This window comes from Onychostoma macrolepis, chromosome 22 (genome assembly GCF_012432095.1).
Source record: "Onychostoma macrolepis isolate SWU-2019 chromosome 22, ASM1243209v1, whole genome shotgun sequence".
NCBI classification, from domain to species: domain Eukaryota; kingdom Metazoa; phylum Chordata; class Actinopteri; order Cypriniformes; family Cyprinidae; genus Onychostoma; species Onychostoma macrolepis.
In genome coordinates, this window is record NC_081176.1 from 11867102 (window position 1) to 11888424 (window position 21323).

Sequence of the window (21323 nt, forward strand, 5' to 3'; positions counted from 1 at the left end):
AATTCTCTTTTTGTGCACAAAACTGTAAGTTTGAATAATTTCTCTATCACAGTTATTTTGGGAAATAAAATAGGGCTTTCAGAGTGTATATGTAAACGCGATTTAAAATTTAATTTACAGGAGGCCTAACGTTATCTTATTCCGGGTTTGTTTTTGTTTTTTTCTTCATAGGCTATATTCCGATCAGAGATAATCAGACGAAGAACATTCCAGAAATTACATGTATAATATGAAGTTTATTGGAAAGGGGTTTTGAAAATCGAAACTGGGCTGTTTAAAAACTGTTGTTTTTGAGACGCGGAATCGATGGTCTTTAGCAACTCTCTCTCTCTCTCTCTCTCTCTCTCTCTCTCTTTCTAAAAAGAACGTAGCATAAATCTGCTTTTAATAAAGTGCATATTTCTGTTAACATAGCATTTTTATTATATTATATATTAGTTATGTAGTATGGCCACTATAATTCAGGTTACATGTAATCAATTGGTTATTTTAGGAGCACATGACTGTAAAATTATATTAAACTTCAATACAAAAACGTAACAAACTGGGATCAATTTAAGCACAGTGTCTATTTCATGAACTTATAATTGGAGCCATGTGTCAGTTAAACTCATTAAAGGATCTGAAATGATTAAGAATTCATTAAAATGGCAATATTTTTTATTGTAACTCACTTTTTTATTTTTTTGCCAGCTCAGTGTTCTTCATTATTTTCTTGAATAATAACTGCCATGTTGCATCTAAGTAACATCATCATCTCCAGGTCAAACTGAACGGCTGATATTTTTTTTTTTTACAAACCAGTGTTGATCTGTTCAGCTGCAGTATGTCAGAGAAGCGAAGGAAGGACTCTCTGTCTGAGATGAGTCTCTCGGAGAAACAGAGGTAAGACTGAGTCTGTTTTCAGAGAACCATTTTAAACTCTGTCAAGGTATCTTTTTTTTTTTCTTTCTTGTATGAATAACAAAACTTTAACAAGCATTGTTTTATATTTGCAGATGCTTTGCAATCTATGTAATTATGTAATTTTTAACAAAGCATCTTAAAAACAGACCTGTTGCTCAGAACAGTGCTTCTGCTATGGCTGTAGATGATTTGGGACTATAAATTCATCATTTGTCATCATTGCAAATCATTATAGGTAATAGACATGACTAAAAATGAACATAAAAACATTTTAAAAAGTAGCCAGTATATATTAAATATCTAACATCTGAAAAGCAAAATCATTTACAATTAATCAAATTTACAGTCACAGTTCAGCACTAAACCTCAGCACTGGGTATGTAGATAGTGATGTAAAACAGACATTTATTGACAGACAATAACTACACAGTTAATTTAATTGAAGTATGCTGACTGAACTGTGTAGCGACAGCATCTCAACTGTCCATTGAAAAAAAAAAAAAGTTCAGTTAGTCAAGTATTTTTAAAAATCATGAAACATATATATTTAATCTCACATCTTAACTACATTAGAACTCCTTAAACCAATGTGAGCCAGTAAAGTAGAATGATTGTTAACTTTTAAACTGTAAATTATGTGTGCATGCATGCATTTTTCTGGAGGAATAGAGAAAGCACATGCAGATATCAGACACACATGAATCTCATGTAGTCATTTTTTATTTTCTTTTTGTCTATCTACTCTTGGTATCATTAGTGTAATATCAGGCTCACATGTGTCCAGCTCTGTGTCTGTGAAGAGTGACCAGTCAAAAGGTGACATGCCGAACCTCAGTGAGAAAAAAACATCATCAATCAAAAGGTATTTCATGTGTTGTACATTATAGCATTGCATTATTTCTTCACTGTGGTATATGTGATATAACCTGCTCCACCCTCTTAGGATGAGAGGAAAGAAAATGAGGATCCAGGAATTGAAGGAAAAAAATGTGCTAAGGGGATCTGCCTTTATGTTGTTGAAGTTAGCTTATTTAAGAAATTCATAATAACTATTATTAAAGCAAAAACATTGTTGAGTGGATGATGCATGATGTGTTGTTTATTTAAACTGCAGAGGTAAAAATAGATTAAAATTTGGTCAGGAGTTATTTTCAGTAATTCAGTTGCACAGGGTCCGTCCATAGTCGGGAGGACAGATGCACAGCTATACTGCATTTAATTACCATTTTCAACATTTAACGCTTTTAAATGAGACTGAAGTATCTGCTGTAGTAAAATGTTTTACTTTTTCCATCTCTGTTCTTGTGTCATCAGTGATAGATCAGATTCAGATGTTTTCAGCTCTGTGTCTGTGAAGAGTGACCAGTCAAAAGGTGACATGCCGAACCGCAGTGAGAAAAACAATCAACTACAAAAAGGTATTTCATGTGCTGTATATTATAGCATTGCATTGTTTCTCTGCTTTGGTTTTTGTGAGAGAACCAGACTGAATACGTTTGTAAATTATGAAACACAGTGTCTGGTAACCTTGATTGAACTCGGTTTGGATTTTCTTTCCAGTAATACAGTTACACAGGCAGCCACAACAAGCTTACATTTACCATGGAAAAGAGATCATGCAACCAAACATAAATGTTCATCAATCCATCAATAGTCGTGATGGACAGATGCACATCTATACTGCATTTAATTATCATATGCAACATTAAAACCTTTTCAAATGAGACTGAAGTAACTCCTGTAGTTAAAAAAAAATGTTATTTGTGTCTTTAGTGATAGATCAGGTTCACCTGTATTCAGCTCTGTGTCTGTGAAGAGTGACCAGTCAAAAGGTGACATGCCGAACCTCAGTGAGAAAAAACATCATCAATCAAAAGGTATTTCATGTGTTGTACATTATAGCATTGCATTATTTCTTCACTGTGGTATATGTGATATAACCTGCTCCACCCTCTTAGGATGAGAGGAAAGAAAATGAGGATCCAGGAATTGAAGGAAAAAAATGTGCTAAGGGGATCTGCCTTTATGTTGTTGAAGTTAGCTTATTTAAGAAATTCATAATAACTATTATTAAAGCAAAAAACATTGTTGAGTGGATGATGCATGATGTGTTGTTTATTTAAACTGCAGAGGTAAAAATAGATTAAAATTTGGTCAGGAGTTATTTTCAGTAATTCAGTTGCACAGGGTCCGTCCATAGTCGGGGAGGACAGATGCACAGCTATACTGCATTTAATTACCATTTTCAACATTTAACGCTTTTTAAATGAGACTGAAGTATCTGCTGTAGTAAAATGTTTTACTTTTTTCCATCTCTGTTCTTTGTGTCATCAGTGATAGATCAGATTCAGATGTTTTCAGCTCTGTGTCTGTGAAGAGTGACCAGTCAAAAGGTGACATGCCGAACCGCAGTGAGAAAAAACAATCAACTACAAGAAGGTATTTCATGTGCTGTATATTATAGCATTGCATTGTTTCTCTGCCTTGGTTTTTGTGAGAGAATCAGACTGAATACGTTTGTAAATGATGGAACACAGCGTCTGGTAACCTTGATTGAACTCGGTTTGGATTTTCTTTCCAGTAATACAGTTACACAGGCAGCCACAACAAGCTTACATTTACCATGGAAAAGAGATCATGCAACCAAACATAAATGTTCATCAATCCATCAATAGTCGTGATGGACAGATGCACATCTATACTGCATTTAATTATCATATGCAACATTAAAACCTTTTCAAATGAGACTGAAGTAACTCCTGTAGTTAAAAAAAAATGTTATTTGTGTCTTTAGTGTAAGGTCAGGTTCACCTGTATCCAGCTCTGTGTCTGTGAAGAGTGACCAGTCAAAAGGTGACATGCCGAACCTCAGTAAGAAAAAACCATCATCAATCAAAAGGTATTTCATGTGTTGTACATTATAGCATTGCATTATTTCTTCACTGTGGTATATGTGATATAACCTGACTGTAAAGAACAATAAATAAATGAACACAATGGATGCTTCTCATTTCTTATTTGTGCATCCTCTTTACCTTTCCTTGAGTCTGAGCTCCACCCTCTTAGGATGAGAGGAAAGAAAATGAGGATGCAGGAATTGAAGGAAAAAAATGTGCTAAGGGGATCTGCCTTTATGTTGTTGAAGTTAGCTTATTTAAGAAATTACTATTATTAAAGCAAAAAACATTGTTGAGTGGATGATGCATGATGTATTGTTTATTTAAACTGCAGAGGTAAAAAATAGATTAAAATTTGGTCAGGAGTTATTTTCAGTAATTCAGTTGCACAGTCCATAGTCGGGGAGGACAGATGTACAGCTATACTGCATTTAATTACCAGTTTCAAAATTTAACGCTTTTTAAATGAGACTGAAGCATCTGCTGTAATAAAATGTTTTACTTTTTCCATCTCTGTTCTTTGTGTCATCAGTGATAGATCAGATTCAGATGTTTTCAGCTCTGTGTCTGTGAAGAGTGACCAGTCAAAAGGTGACATGCCGAACCTCAGTGAGAAAAAACCATCATCAATCAAAAGGTATTTTGTGTGTTTTTATTTTTGGTCACACATAGACTGTGAATACAGTGAATACTTATTATGAAACTTTTTAGTTTCAAATATTTATCACAGTACTCACAGCCAATGCTTTCCTTTTTATTTCTGTGATAGTTTGCCTGGATATTCAGTGTTTTTTTTTCTTTATTTGCTCACAGACTTCAATATGAGACATTAGATTCAAACTCCCAGACTCGCAGGAACCACAAGAATTTCACAGACAATCTTCTGTGGATCTTCCAGGTAGGAAAAATATATTTTCATAAGTTTTTTTTTTTTTTTTTCAACTACTGCATGTGCATCTGTGGTTTCATTTTAGTGCAACTTGTTTTCTTAAGACACTAATAGTTTACGGAGGAAGAAAATTAATGTCTCTGTTACAATAACTCAGACAAACAAGGGACTTACTATTATTGTTGTTCTGTCTTCTTTTTTTGGCTGTGTTTGTAGAATCTTGAGAGGAAAATAATATAATTTCTGAAAAATGAGCTGGACAATTTTAAGAAAATATTACAAAAAGAGAACACACAAAACTTTGTGATGGACTTTAATGAGAATAGATGCAGTATCAAAGAAGCAGCTCTTGATCTCACACTCCACTTCTTGAGAGATATGAAGCAAGATGAAGCTGCTGATACTCTAGAAGGTAAGAGACCCACCATAAGTAAGAATTTTAACTGATTAATACTATCAGTTAAATGGTTTAAAAGGTTTTTTTTATCATTATTTTTTTATTAGTTTTTTTTTTTTCACAAATATTTAGTAAAAATGCAGTCTGGGAATGTGTCGTCACAGCGGCAATGCATTCTGGGAATTTAGGGCAAGGGAGCTACAGCGGAGACTGAGTGGTTTTAGTTATAGGTAGACGTTTTATATTATTTAATGTTTATATTATTCTTCTTAAGATCGTGTTGCAGTGGTTAAGGCTTACTGTATCATCAATTGCTATATCCCTTTGCACGGCCGGTGTGAAAAACGTGCTTTCTCCGCGTTAGAAAGCCGAAAAAGCCGAGGTTTTATCTGCAGACATTGATAAGGGCTATGGCTGTTGATCATTCCAACACGATCTAAGTTGAATCATATAAACATTAAATATGTCTACATTCACTATGGAACTCGGTGTCACGGGTTGGGAGGAACGAAGACTCAAGTGCTGGCAAAAGGAATCTTCTTTATTAACAAATTATAAAATAAACAAAAACACAACTGAAACCACCCCGAAGGGGAAAAAGCCAGAGCAAACACAAGTACTGAAAACAAGACATACACGAGGCACAGGGCAGACGTAAATAACAGGCATACCTGGCACAAAAGTGAGACGAACGAGAGCAGAACAGAAAACACAGGGAGCTTAAGAAGGGACAGCAATCAGGAACACAGCTGGGGCAAATTAAACAATAATGAGGTGAGTGGAGTTTGGGGAATTGAACTGGGAGACAGTGACCTCTGGTGGTGAGAGGGAGCGTCGTGGACCCGGATTCATGACAGGACCCCCTCTAAGGAATGGCTCCCAGACATTTCCAAGCACCCAACCAGGGGATGGCCAGGCGGAACGGAGCAGGGGAAGGGGAGGGATGGGGGGGCCAGGTCCATGTGCTGGTGGGGGACCTGGAGACTGAGGCAGCGCCGGCGGGATGGGGACCCAGGGCAGAACCAGCGGCCACCACAGCAGCGTGTGCGGAGCTGCCACCCTGAAACGGGCAATGGCTGGCTCCGCTGCTTCGGGAGCCTTGTGAACGGGCGCCGCCGCCTCGAGAGGATCGTGAGCGGGCACCGCCGCCTCGAGAGGTTCGTGAGCGGGCACCGCCGCCTCGGGAACCTTGTGTGCGGACACCGCCGCCTCGGGAACCTTGTGTGCGGACACCGCCGCCTCGGGAACCTTGTGTGCGGACACCGCCGCCTCGGGAACCTTGTGTGCGGACACCGCCGCCTCGGGAACCCTGTGCGGACACCGCCGCCTCGGGAACCTTGTGTGCGGACACCGCCGCCTCGGGAGGACGCGGCGGACACCGCCGCCTCGGGAACCTGTGTGCGGACACCGCCGCCTCGGGAACCCTGTGTGCGGACACCGCCGCCTCGGGAACCTTGTGCGGACACCGCCGCTGAGGACCGCGAGCGGACACCGCCGCCTGAACCCTGTGCGGACACCGCCGCTGGGATCCTGTGAGGATCGTGAGCGTTACCGCCGCTCGACGATCGTGAACGCCAACGCCGCTGACGATCGTGAACGGCTACCGCCGCCTGAACCTTGTGTGCGGACACCGCCGCTGGAACCTTGTGTGCGGGCACCGCAGCCTCGAGGAACTGTGAGCGGGCACCGCCGCCTCGAGGAACTGTGAGCGGGCACCGCCGCCGAGAGGTTCGCGAGCGGCACCGCCGCCGAGAGGTTCGCGAGCGGGCACCGCCGCTGGGAGCTTTGTGAGCGGGCACCGCCGCCGAGAGGTTCGCGAGCGGGCACCGCCGCCTCGGGAGCTTTGTGAGCGGGCACCGCCTGGAGCTTTGTGAGCGGGCACCGCCGCCTGGAGGAACTGTGAGCGGGCACCGCCGCCGAGAGCTTTGTGAGCGGGCACCGCCACCGGAGGAACTGTGAGCGGGCACCGCCGAGAGGTTCGTGAGCGGCACCGCCGCCTGGAGGAACTGTGAGCGGGCACCGCCGCCGAGGTTCGTGAGCGGGCACCGCCGAGAGGTTCGTGAGCGGGCACCGCCGAGAGGTTCGTGAGCGGCACCGCCGCCGAGAGGTTCGTGAGCGGGCACCGCCGCCGAGAGGTTCGTGAGCGGGCACCGCCGCCGAGAGGTTCGTGAGCGGGCACCGCCGCCTGAGGAACTGTGAGCGGGCACCGCCGAGAGGTTCGTGAGCGGGCACCGCCGCCTGGAGCTTTGTGAGCGGGCACCGCCGCTGGAGGTTCGCGAGCGGGCACCGCCGAGAGGTTCGCGAGTGGGAACCGCCGCTCGGAGGAACTGTGAGCGGGCACCGCCGCTGGGAGCTTTGTGTGCGGGCACCGCCGCCGAGAGCCTTGTGAGCGGGCACCGCCGCCGAGAAGGCCTGAGATGAGCCCTGCCCTCAGAGAAAAGCTCCGCGGATATCCCCGCCGTAGCTTTGTGAGCGGGCGCTGGAGCCTTGTGAGTGGTGCCGCCGCCCTCACCGACATCAGCGGAGGATCCTCCACACTGCGCCTCGGCCCGGGCGGCCAAAGAAAGACCCCGAGACACTGGAAGTGGCTGGCACGATCCGAGGAGGTCTTGGAGCAACAGCCCAGATTGGGAGGGGGCACCCTCCCGCAGCTCCACCTCCTTCAAGTAGATGACGTGGTCGACCATCTCCCAATAGGACCTATCTCCCCAGCTCCTCCCGGTTGACAGGCTCATCCAGGCCCGCTAAAACAGCTGGATGAGGTTGCTCCTCTAATCCCCAGCTCCTGGCCTACCTCAAGAGGTCTTCGCGTAATACCCAAAAGGGCGATTGTCTTGTGGGCAAGGATGTGGCCCACTGGCTGGGGCCTGATTCCTCTGTCGACCAGGAGTTGGTACAAGAAGATTCCCATTGCCGCTGAGTCTTCAAATGTCTCGCTCACTGTCACGGGTTGGGAGGAACGAAGACTCAAGTGCTGGCAAAAGGAATCTTCTTTATTAACAAATTATAAAATAAACAAAACACAACTGAAACCACTCAAGGGGAAAAAGCCAGAGCAAACACAAGTACTGAAAACAAGACATACACGAGGCACAGGGCAGACGTAAATAACAGGCATACCTGGCACAAAAGTGAGACGAACGAGAGCAGAACAGAAAACACAGGGAGCTTAAGAAGGGACAGCAATCAGGAACACAGCTGGGGCAAATTAAACAATAATGAGGTGAGTGGAGTTTGGGGAATTGAACGGGGAGACAGTGACCTCTGGTGGTGAGAGGGAGCGTCGTGGACCCGGATTCATGACACTCGGATGAAAATTAAACTGAAACTCGTATGGTAAACATCTAAAATAAAATGTGGCTTTATAATTCATCTCTGTAGATTTAATATATTATAGATACAGTGATTTGCATTAAACTGTAAGCCCTCACACCACTAATAGAAGGAAATCATATATGGTAATGTTATTTGCGGTAGCTCGTTAATACCCGGCCACTTTTTGTACGGATTAAGTTTCGTTATTTGATCGCTTGCATAGTTGTTCGGCATCGGTTCGGTCAAGTCAATGTATTTATTTACATAGCATCCACAATACACATTGTTTCAAAGCAGCTTCAAGTTCTGTTACCTCTATAATGGCTTGAATCTTAAAGGAACACTCCACTTTTTTTGGAAATAGGCTCATTCTCCAACTCCTTCAGAGTTAATAAGTTGAGTTTTACCGTTTTTGAATCCATTCAGCCGATCTCCGGATCTGGCGATAGCACTTTAGCATAGCTTAGCATAGATCATTGAATCCTCTTAGACCAGTAGCATCACGTTCAAAAATGTTTCGATAGTTTTCCTATTTAAAACTTGACTCTTCTGTAGTTATATCGTGTACTAAGACCGGCGGAAAATGAAAAGTTGTGATTTTCTAGGCTGATATGATTAGGAACTACTCTCATTCCGGTGTAATAATCAAGGAACTTTGCCGCGGCAGGAGGCGCAGTGATATTACGCAGCACCTGAAAGTAGTCCCCAGCTAGGTAAACTAGTTATAATATAGCTGGGGACTACTTTCAGGCGCTGCGTAATATCACTGCGCCTCCAGTCAGTTTTAGGACTGTCTGATGTAGCATTACATAATACAAGCCCTCCAAAAACTCATATATGACCAATTTTGTCTTTGATTTTGGATAACTTTAAAAAAGAAACTCCGTTTCCACATACCACTTTTTTGTCAAATTAGTAGTTCACAACCCCAGGGTGCCACTCAGTCAGTTTTAGGACTGTCTGATGTAGCATTACATAATAAAAGCCATACAAAAACCGCATATATGAACAGTTTTGTTTTTAAATTCAGATATTTCTAAAATGGAAATTCCCTGTTTCCACAGACCAGTTTCAATTCATTTTAATAGTTCACTAACCCAGGGTGTCACTGAGTCAGTTTCAGGGCTGTCTGATGTAGCAATACATAATAAAAGCCCTTTTATTTTAAAGGGATGGTTTACTGGGTTTTTTCTAGGCTTGATTGTGTTTATGGGGTGCAGTCTAACATGTCTTCATGCTTCGTTTTTTTTAAAAACGCATTATTTTTCATATAATTTACCTTTATTCCACACCGCTCTGTCCCTTCTCTGACAAACGCCTCGATTATTTCCTGTTTTTAAGAAGCCCCTCCCTCAGAAATACACGATGGGCTCTGATTGGTTAGCTGACTCAGTGTGTTGTGATTCACTAAACCTCCGAGCGTGCGTCTAAATGTCCCGCCCCTCAGCTCAGCGGCATGTGCTCCGGTTGTGTTGTAAACAATGGCGTCGTCTATATTGCTTATCAATTTGAGCCTGATTGAGACGCAGAGGATATTAGTGAAGAGGATCGCGCAGAACCTGTGCAAGCACGGCCCTTAATGGTATGTTTGTTTGTTGTCTCATACTTTTAGATACGCTGTTATTATGCTACTGCTTATGTTAGCTTTTAATATACGGTTTTATTCTGATTAAAGCTTTAATACAGTACGGCACCGCACACGCGTCCATGTATAATGCTTCTCATTGCTATGTGAAAATGTATAATTGGAACAGCTTGTTGGAGCTGATCTGACGATCTGAATGAGAGATGGAGACATGCAGAGCAGGGCGACTTGTGGAACAGGATTGAGAACGGCTGTTTTAGAACATTGATTTTGAAACTTGTGAATCCATTAGAATTGTTAGAAGACAAAATCGCGATTCATATATGAATAGATTTTTACATGCACCCCTAGTTTTCTCTTCCTCTTCTCTAAAGCAGCACAGCATGGCCTCGCCCCCTTCCTTACATGTTCCTGAGGGCGGGGTTTATCTGAGTCTGTGACGTATCAGACCCGGGAAGTAGTTCGTTGTAGTCCCGTACCAGACGTTTTTGTAGGCATTAAACTTCCAGAATTTTAAAAGACGATATCTCTGTTTGCATTGAACTTTCAGCGCTGCAACTTTGCAGATATCGTTTATGCTCAAACAGCAACATTACATACTAACTAACGTTAATGTACCTGAATTTAAAGACAAAACTGGTCATATATGAGGTTTTTGTAGGGCTTTTATTATGTAAGTGACACCCTGGGCTGGTGTACTGTTAATCTAAAGTGAAACTTTTTTTGTGGAGACGGGGTTTTATTTTTATAACTATGTGAATTTACAGATACAAAATGGTTATATGCAAGTTGTAAAAGCCTTTCTTTTTGTTATTTCTCATCAGACGGTTTTTTCATATTAATTGGTCTATTTATTTATTTATATCAGACCAATTTAAACTTTTTTTTTTTTTATTCATTCATTCATTCATTGACAGAGAAACTGACTCAATAAATGAAAGCTAAAGATTGCTTTTCCTCTGATCTGTTTTAACACGCTATTACCGTAACGCGTAGTATATGCGTGCACCACAAAATAACGTGGGGGCTAGAATGACAGTGTTTTTCAAAGTGGAGGCTGGCCTGACCGCAGTATACAGGTGCTGGTCATATAATTAGAATATCATCAAAAAGTTGATTTATTTCACTAATTCCATTCAAAAAGTGAAACTTGTATATTATATTCATTCATTACACACATACTGATATATTTCAAATGTTTATTTCTTTTAATTTTGATGATTAGAGCTTACAGTTCATGAAAGTCAAAAATCAGTATCTCAAAATATTAGAATATTTACATTTGAGTTTGAATAAATGACCATCCCTACAGTATAAATTCTGGGTATCTCTTGTTCTTTGAAACCACAATAATGGGGAAGACTGCTGACTTGGCAATGATCCAGAAGACGAACATTGACACCCTCCACAAACAGGGTAAGTCATAGAAGGTCATTACCGAAAGGTGTGGCTGTTTACAGAGTGCTGTATCAAAGCATATTAAATGCAAAGTTGACTGGAAGGAAGAATTTGGTTAGGAAAAGGTGCACAAGCAACAGGGATGACCGCAAGCTTGAGAATACAGTCAAGCAAAGCCGATTCAAACACTTGGGAGAGCTTCACAAGGAGTGGACTGAAGCTGGAGTCAGTGTATCAAGAGTCACCACGCTCAGACATCTTCAGGAAAAGGGCTACCAAGCCACTTCTGAACCAGAGACAACGTCAGAAGCATCTTAACTGGGCTGTGGAGAAAAAGAACTGGACTGTTGCTCAGTGGTCCAAAGTCCTCTTTTCAGATGAAAGTAAATTTTACATTTCATTTGGAAATCAAGGTCCCAGAGTCTGAAGGAAGAGTGGAGAGGCACAGAATCCATGTTGCTTGAAGTCCAGTGTGAAGTTTCCACAGCCTGTGATGATTTGGGCTGCCATGTCATCTGCTGGTGTTGGTCCACTGTGTTTTCAATGCAGCCATCTACCAGGAAATTCTGTTGACAAGCTTTATGGAGATGCTGATTTCATTTTCCAGCAGGACTTGGCACCTGCCCACACTGCCAAAGGTACCAGAAGCTGGTTCAATGACCATGGTGTTACTGTGCTTGATTGGCCAGCAAACTCGTCTGACCTGAACCCCATAGAGAATCTATGGGGTATTGTCAAGAGGAAGATGAGAGACACCAGATCCAACAATGCAGATGAGCTGAAGGCCACTATCAGAGCAACCTGGGCTCTCATAACACCTGAGCAGTGCCACAGACTGATCGACTCCATGCCACGCCGCATTGCTGCAGTAATTCAGGCAAAAGGAGCCCCAACTAAGTATTGAGTGCTGTACATGCTCATACTTTTCATTTTCATACTTTTCAGTTGGCCAAGATTTCTAAAAATCCTTTCTTTGTATTGGTCTTAAGTAATATTCTAATATTTTGAGATACTGATTTTTGACTTTCATGAGCTGTAAGCTCTAATCATCAAAATTAAAAGAAATAAACATTTGAAATATATCAGTCTGTGTGTAATGAATGAATATAATATACAAGTTTCACTTTTTCAATGGAATTAGTGAAATAAATCAACTTTTTGATGATATTCTAATTATATGACCAGCACCTGTATATGACTAGTGGATGAAAAGTCCCGAACTGCAAATTGATGGGATTTTTGTGATATTAGGTTTTTTCCGCATGTCTAACAGTTAACAGGCAGCGCTCCAGTCTATCCGCACAGCATGTCGACATGTTACAAAATAAAATAAAAAAATAGACACGTACACTGAGGTAGGCCTACTTTATATTTTTACAGAGTGTCTATTTACACTAAGTGCAAATAGCCCGCCTTGTTGGCAAAGACTATTTACACTAACTCCGCACACTAACGTGTGATTGGGTTAGTCAACACTAAAAAGACGCTAATTCAGCATCAGTTTCAGTAGTGTAGATGGTAAGGCACATGCTTTTTGACGCGATCGACCTGATTTCGAGGCCGCCTTTTGCCGAACTTTTTTTCTCCCTTTTCAAATCTCATATCGCATCACAAAGGCATTTATTTTCAATAAAAATGAAGGAAATAATCAAAAAGTTTAAAATAAAAGTATTGGGTAGGGTTAGGGTAGGTGTAGGGAGGGCTTTGTCCCAATAAAGTGGCATCCATTTAATAATTTGAATTAAAACTATAATTTACACTCAATACGTTATTATTGCATACTGTTTTATAATGTACTACAATACTGAGGTGCAGATAATTGCCACTATTTGCAATAAGTAGTATAAATAGCAGAAAATCTTTCTATTTTAACATAGTGTAAATAGAATCTATAGCTATTTGCACTTAGTGTAAATAGCATATCGTTAAAAAATACTGCTATTTTCACTTAGTGTAAATAGAATCCATCACTATTTGCACTTATTGTAAATTGTATCTATCGCTAACAAATATGCTATTTGCACTTGCACTGTCTGATCTGATGGGAAAGCGACTATGCTGTTCTTTAAAGCGCATAGAAGGATCCAGTGTGTGTTTTAGTTTTGTCATCTTAATTTGTTAATTATTTATTTGATATGAAGAGTTTAGATGCAAAAGCCTCTAAGTGCCGTCTGAAATATTCTTCTAAAATTAGCATTTTTATCAGGCTGCTATATTTATGTTCAGTTATTTCACTTTAATTGTACAGAAAAGGGCCTATACATTGCCATTAGAGTAAAATTACTGAACCTAAACATAGGAGCCTGATAAAAATGCTAATTTTAGATGAAAATTTCCAATGGCACTTAGAGGCTTTTGCATCTGAACTCTTCATATATATTTAGTGTAGGCCTATTTATTTTATTCTTTTTTTTATTTCTATTATTTTATTCTGTTTTTCTCTGTTCTCAGAAGCACTGCTGGTACATGATAATTTGAAGATGTGTGAATGCCATTGCATTGCATAAAGGATGCCATTGCTCTGTATGCTGCTGTTTGCGCGTTAAATTAAAATATTTGTTTGTATTTTTAATGTATCATCACAGATGCTTGTCCATTCTTTTTTTTTTAAATACTAATTTATTATTCTAATTTTATCAGTTAACAGTTAATGTTCAGATAACAAGCAGCGGTTGTCGGTCAGGAAAATTAACCGCAATGAGCATCCCTAATCTGTATTTTTCTTCTGTTGTTTAGATGAGCTGTTCTTCATTCATCAGCTAAAATATAGCCTAAAAAAGAAGTACCAATGTGTGTTTGAAGGAATTGCAAAGCAAGGCGATTCTACGCTTATGAATAACATCTACACAGATCTCTATATCACTCAGGGTGGTAGTGAACAGGTCAATACTGAACATGAGGTAAGACAGATTGAAGTTACTTCCAGACGTCATGAATCACAGGAGATACAGGTTGAATGCAAAAACTTATTTGAAGCTCCTGAACAACAAGACAAGCAGATCAGAACTGTACTGACAAAAGGAGTTGCTGGCATTGGAAAAACCATCTCTGTGCAAAAGTTTGTTCTGGATTGGGTGAAGGAAAAGAAAATCAAGACATCAGCTTCATATTTCCTCTTCCATTCAGAGAGATGAACTTAAAGGAGAAAGAAACACAAAGCTTGATGGGTCTGCTAAATGAGTTTTTTCCAGAGACAAAAAGACTGAACCTTACAAAAAGAAATCAGTTTGAAGTTCTGTTCATTCTTGATGGATTGGATGAATGTCGTCTTCCTCTAAACTTTGAGGGTAATGAGACGTGGTCTGATGTATCGTCACCAGCCTCTCTGGATGTTCTCATAACAAACCTCATCAAGGGAAATCTGCTTCCTTCTGCTCTCATCTGGATCACCACCAGACCAGCAGCTGCCAGTAAGATTCCTCCTGACTGTATCGACCGGCTGACAGAGATCAATGATGTACAAAAGGAGGAGTACTTCAGAAAAAGATTCACAGACGAGAATCAGGCCAAAGAAATCTTTGGTCATGTTAAACAGTCAAAGAGTCTCTTTATCATGTGCCACATCCCAGTCTTCTGCTGGATTTCAGCCACTGTTCTCCAAAACATTTTAGAGGAGAAAAGAAATAATGATCTGAAAAACGATCAGGCTGATGATGCCTCCAAAACACTGCAGGAATCAAATACTGAAGACACTCCCAAGACTCTGACACAAATGTACACACACTTTCTCCGCTTTCAGATCCAGCAGAGCAGACGAAAGTATGATGGAAAATACACACCAGATGTTTCCTGGGATAAAGATGCCATTCTTTCACTGGGAAAACTGGCATTTCAACAGCTGGAAAAAAACAACCTGATCTTCTATGACACAGACCTGGAAGCTTGTGGTATTGATGTCTATAAAGCATCAGTCTATTCAGGCATGTGTACCCAGATCTTTAAGGAGGAAACAGGGATCATTCTTTGTACCATGTACTGCTTTGTTCACTTGAGCATTCAAGAGTTTATTGCAGCCCTTTATGCACATCTGTTTCTAGATATGAATAAGAAAAGTGTGTTTGTTCATGAGTCTACAGAACAGGAAAGCAAAAATGAAGCCATGATTGATTTGCTCAAGACTGCAGTGGACAAGGCACTCGAGAGTGACAATGGACATCTGGACCTTTTCCTTCGTTTCCTCCTCGGTCTGTCAATCCAGTCCAATCGACAACTCTTACGAGGTCTGTTGACACAGCAAGACAGCAATGACCAAATCAAAAAAGAAATAGTTCAGTACATCAAGCAGAAATTTGAAGCTAATCTGTCTCCAGAGAGATCCATCAATCTGTTCTACTGTCTGAATGAACTGAATGATCAAACTCTGGTGAAAGAGATTCAGACTCACCTCAGCAAAGGAAGTCTCTCATCTTCTGATCTTTCACCTGCCCAGTGGTCTGCTTTGGTCTTTGTGTTGTTGACATCAGAGGAGGAGCTGGAGGAGTTTGAGCTTCAGAAATTCAAGAAATCATATGAGTGTCTCATTAGATTATCAGCAGTCATCAAAACCTCCAAAAGAGCTCTGTGAGTCATCTAACATGAGTTTTTTTGGCTCTCATCAGAAAAATTAATATAGTCTACCTGTCTATAGTGATTCTTAGCATGTACCAAGTATAAATATGCTTCAAAAGCAAGATAAAATGTTCTCTTTTTCTTTAAAGTATGCAGTCCAGTAAAATTAAAGTCACTCATCAAGTAAATGTTTTGTAGGTTAAATAATTGTGGCTTAACAAACAAAAGCTGTTCAGCTATGGCTACAGTTCTTGGATCTGATAACAATCTGAAAGAGCTGAACCTGAACAATAATAATCTGGAGGATTCAGGAGTGAAGCTGCTTTGCACTGCACTGTTGAATATAAAGTGTAAATTGGAGATACTGAGGTAAGCTGTGAGAAAAGTTGCTAATGATCGGTGAAATGGCCAATGATGAGTTTTCTACTTTGCCGTCTCCTTTGCTCAGAAACATGAACAATGTGCTCAATTTACAAATTTGTAATTTAATATATGTTTTATTTGTAATTTAATATAACTTAATTTTATTTTTACATAATATAACTTTATATTTATATAATAAATAATGTTTTATATTAATTTATATAATTTAGCCGATATATTATTTATATAATAAATAAAATATAACATTTTGTTTGAGTGATGGGGTATGATAATGGTTTATATAATGATGATAAGGGTCGCCCCATGAAGTTAAAATGAGCATTATTTCAATTTTATATTTTGCATTTAAATTATCTAAAGGAAATTTGGTTAGCCTTACACCGGCCAAACACATTAACCTTTATTGTTTAATGCTTGCAACAAGTACTTTGTTCTTGTAAATTCTCCTTCTCATGTTCATCATTTTAGTCTGTGTAAGTGTGGTCTAACAGAGGAAAGCTGTTCAGCTCTCGCTACAGTCCTGAGATCAAACTCCAGTCTGAAAGGGCTTGACATGAGCAACAATAATCTGCAGGATTCAGGAGTGAAGAAACTCCAGAACGGATTAAAAAATACAAACTGCACACTGAAGAAACTCAGGTGAGTTCGGTGAACCACTGTTTGGTTTTAATAATATTATTCTATTTTGTTAAACGTTAACGTATTATGGTAGTAAACTAAAGAAAAGGAAAAGAAATGCTTCTGTCAGATGTTGAATTATGTTCTTCTCTGATCAAAAGAGGAAAAAGTCAAGAAAAAATCCATTTTTTTTTTTTTTTTTTTTAAACCTTTTTGTAGTTGCAAACTTAGGAGAAAAAAAACTTGAAAAGTGCTTTTTCCCCATTTTTGAACAGACACCACTATCATTACAACAAAGACTACTAAAGTCAACAGATTGTACTAATAGATCTACCAATCTCTGTATAAAAATAACATAATGATGCTGCCATCCTTCTGAGGTAATTTTTACCCCCCTGTAACTCCGAATCTCTGGTGAAAATTGTCATTTTGAATCCCCTCTACAAATGTGACCCTGGACCACAAAACCAGTCTTAAGTGTCAATTTTACGAAATTGAGTGTATGGAATGTATGGTTTGTTAGGATCGGACAATATTTGGCTGAGATACAACTATTTGAAAATCTGGAATCTGAGGGTGCAAAAAAATCTAAATATTGAGACAATCGCCTTTTAAAGTTGTCCAAATGCAGTTCTTAGCAATGCATATTACTAATCAAAAATTAAGTTTTCATATATTTATGGTAAGAAATTTACAAAATATCTTCATGGAACATGATCTTTACTTTATATCCTAATGATTTTTGGCATAAAATAAAAATTGATCATTTTGACCCATACAATGTATTTTTGGCTATTGCAACAAATATACCCCAGCAACTTAAGACTGGTTTTGTGGTCCAGGGACACAAGTTAGTGAATTACCCAATAAATATACATCAGTGACATTTAATACTTTGGCTTTTATCACTGTACATGTTTATCTTTCTTCAGAATTATATTTTTTTTTTTGAGAAAATCAAAGATTTTATTAAAATAAAATCTATTCTGTAGACTTTCAGATTGCAGTATCACTGAAGAAGGTTATAAAGCTCTGGCTTCAGCTCTGAGATCAAACCCTTCACACCTGATAGAGCTGGATCTCACAGGAAATGATCCTGGACAATCAGGAGTGAAGCAGCTCAATGATTTACTACAGGATCCAAACTATCAACTGAAGACACTGAGGTATGTTTCCTTAAAAAATAATAAAGTGTAATATTTTTAAGACAGTTTAGCTAATTTTTTTTTGACAGTCAAAAGGCCAGTTTATAAAGGGTTTAAAGGTCCCATGGCATGAAAATTTCACTTTATGAGGTTTTTTAACATTAATATGAGTCCCCCTAACCTGACTATGGTCCTCCAGTGGCTAGAAATGGCGATAGGTGTAAACCGAGCCCTGGGTATCCTGCTTCGCCTTTGAGAAAATGAAAGCTCAGATGCCCCGATCTGGAATCTTCCCTATATGTCGTCATACAGGGAAAGGTTACCTCCCCTTTCTCTGCTTTGCCCGCCCATGAGAAGATGAGCTACTACCGTGTGAGGCAGCGCAATATTTTTTTATTTTCCTCCAGAGACATCATGGCTTGCAAACGAGCGAAGCATGACAGTTGCTCAGTGTTTGGATGAACAAATGAACACCAAAGTATTTTTTTTAGTTCCTTCCTCTGAGCCTATGGCTAGCATTAGCTACATGATAATAACTGTAACAGCATACATAAACAAACCAACTAAAGTACCATATCCAGACACAGTATTTTAAACTAACCATTCGGAGACGTCCTGCTGTAGCCGCTGAGTTGCAACTTCTTCATCCGGTGCTTCTCCATCCGGATCAGATTCTGGGTCAAACTGAAAAACTTAAACGACTGCGTGTCTATGAGCCATTGCGATACATCCACTGTCAACATTAGCGCATGGTAGCGCAAGCTGGTTAAGGCCACACACCCACCCTCCACCTTTCCCTGCCTCTCTCGTCCTTAAAGCTACAGACACAGGAATGGCGCGTCTAAGGAAAGCTCATTGTGGGACTGGCTCATAGTGGCTGAAATTCTGCACCAAGGCTGAATTTCGGGAAACAGACCTCAGATACAGTATTAGGGACCACTTAGGCCTATATAAAAGCATCCAAAAAGCAGCATGTCATGGGACCTTTAAAAATGAGTAAAGGCTCTTTTACAAGTTTGTGAAAACAAATTATCATAAGGCAAGTAATGTCAGTGTACTTCTGTCTCCAGGTTGTTAAAGAATCCTGCTGCAGATGAAGCCTGTCAGTATGTGACAGGAATTGTGGGTAAAAACCCGTTACTCCTGAGAGAGCTGAATCTGAGTGAACGTGAACTAGGAGACACACGAGTGAATCAGATCACTGCTCTACTGAAGGATAAACACTGTAAACTCAACACTCTGATGTGAGTATTGTGTTCATTCACTATTACACTTTTAAAGAATCTTAAATAAATCAGGTGATCATAACAAAATAATTTTCTGTGATCACTTAATATTGGCATCAATTACTTTGTTTTTGTAAATTCTCCCTCTCCTCTTCATCATTTTAGTCTGCATAAGTGTGGTCTAACAGAGGAAAGCTGTTCAGCTCTCGCTACAGTCCTGAGATCAAACTCCAGTCTGAAAGAACTTGACATGAGCAACAATAATCTGCAGGATTCAGGAGTCAAGAAACTCCAGAACGGATTAGAAAATACAAACTGCACACTGGAGAAACTCAGGTGAGTTCAATTTTGCGATTGACTGGTTGAAGCCCTCAGAGACGCCGATATTCATGATTATTTTTTTCACCATTAAACATGTCTTTGGAAAACCATTAGCAATAGAAACCATTTAGTTTAAAATAATATGTTTGACAATTTAAATGCTGTAAGAAATATTCATATCAAAGTATATTTTAAATATAACCTAGTAATTGTGACAATGGTGACAAACTAACTTAGAAAGCTGTATGTTTTGTACCATTCATTGAATATGCACTATGAGAACAATAAGGAAAAAAAGATTGACCCACTAATGACCGTTTTTGCTCTGCTTAGAAATATTGTCTTGAATGTATGTACATTCAACATTTCAGGGAAGAGTGTTACGCATCACTAGACATGCAGAAATAAAAGAAAAAAAATAGATATAAAATATTTTGTAAATAGATACAATTATTCCAAAATGTTATGAATTGTGTCAGCTGTCTGACACCGTTTTATGTAAATTTAGCAAGCTGTGGCAGTTGTGGCAATATTATTTTTCCAACCAAAACTGTTGCTAAGTGAAAGTTAGGTGGTATTTTTTGACTTGACAATTATCTGCTATTTAAGCTTCTTATTATGAGACCAAATTCTAAACATTAACTCATCCAAGACTATACTTGATATAGACTTTCAGGATGTTCAGACCCGGTATTCTGTATCTTTTCTAACTGATTCAACTTATGGAATCAGACTAAATGTTTTTATGTAGTTGTAGCATATTTGCTTTATGAGATGAACATAATTAATCATAACGGGTTATCAATTATATATCCATCTTCAGGAATTAGCTGTAGTATTAATAGTACAATAAAATGATTAGTTCGTCCGCAGTACGGACCCTTCTATTGACTCTAACGAAAATTATTTTTCTGGCCCCGACAAATAATTTCCTTACTGAAACATTGCTCTCCGAGCATTGTAACAAGACCGGACGTTAAAGTGACTTCGTTCTGAGAGCAGCAGACACAGACAACCAAGTGTGAATCGCACGCAAGAGAGAGTATGGCAGGATTTTAACATCAGCTAACTACAACCTGTTATGAACCATTAGATAATCACATCACCTTAATTAAAAGGGGTCGAAGCCTAGAAGCGCATCTAGATAGTTAACAAGCGGTTACTTGCATGGGTTTTGTGGGTGCTGAGTAAAGCATCTTGGCGCATGTATAATGCGTAGATTCCTGGTGGATTCCTTTAGGAGTGAAAGCTTCGTCATCCCAGCCATGGCTTGATTAGTCCGAAGTGAATCGACAAAGTTACTGATCTTTAAACTGCCAGAAGATCGGACTCCCCCCGGAAGGGGAGCCATGAGGTTTCCAAGGTGATAAGTGTGTCTCCAGGGCACCGAAAGTAAAAAGGGACTAACCTTTTGGTGTGGGAGAAGTTTTATCTGTTTTCCCTGTAACACCCATTTTGGTTAGTTTGACCAATAACAAGGCTCATAGTTTCAGCGGGAAAGTGTTTCTTTGTCCCACTTGACACCTCATTTGCATGTTTTACGACTGATCTGGAGACTGGTGTAATTTTCCCCACAGTACAGTAAAAATAGTGTGATGCATTTCATGATCACATAGTGTACATCATTGTGTGAGGAATAAAGAGCAGACCATTTTGATATCAAGAAAGAGACATCTAAAAGGTATTAAACCAGA

General features: G+C 39.8%; 1 protein-coding gene across 1 annotated transcript in view; it reads left to right on the top strand.

Moving 5' to 3' along the window:
• Nucleotides 1–2768: 2768 nt before the first annotated feature.
• The window catches only part of LOC131530767 (protein NLRC5-like), a 38746-nt gene continuing 20191 nt past the window's right edge, over nt 2769–21323 (top strand). Inside the window, 13 exon segments of the mRNA XM_058761208.1 lie at nt 2769–2783; nt 3241–3345; nt 3701–3805; nt 4336–4440; nt 4617–4701; nt 4909–5104; nt 14124–14459; nt 14462–15947; nt 16134–16304; nt 16788–16958; nt 17930–18103; nt 19153–19326; nt 19474–19644. Of these exon segments, the coding sequence (XP_058617191.1) occupies nt 3305–3345; nt 3701–3805; nt 4336–4440; nt 4617–4701; nt 4909–5104; nt 14124–14459; nt 14462–15947; nt 16134–16304; nt 16788–16958; nt 17930–18103; nt 19153–19326; nt 19474–19644 (3215 nt within the window). The 5' untranslated portion in view covers nt 2769–2783; nt 3241–3304.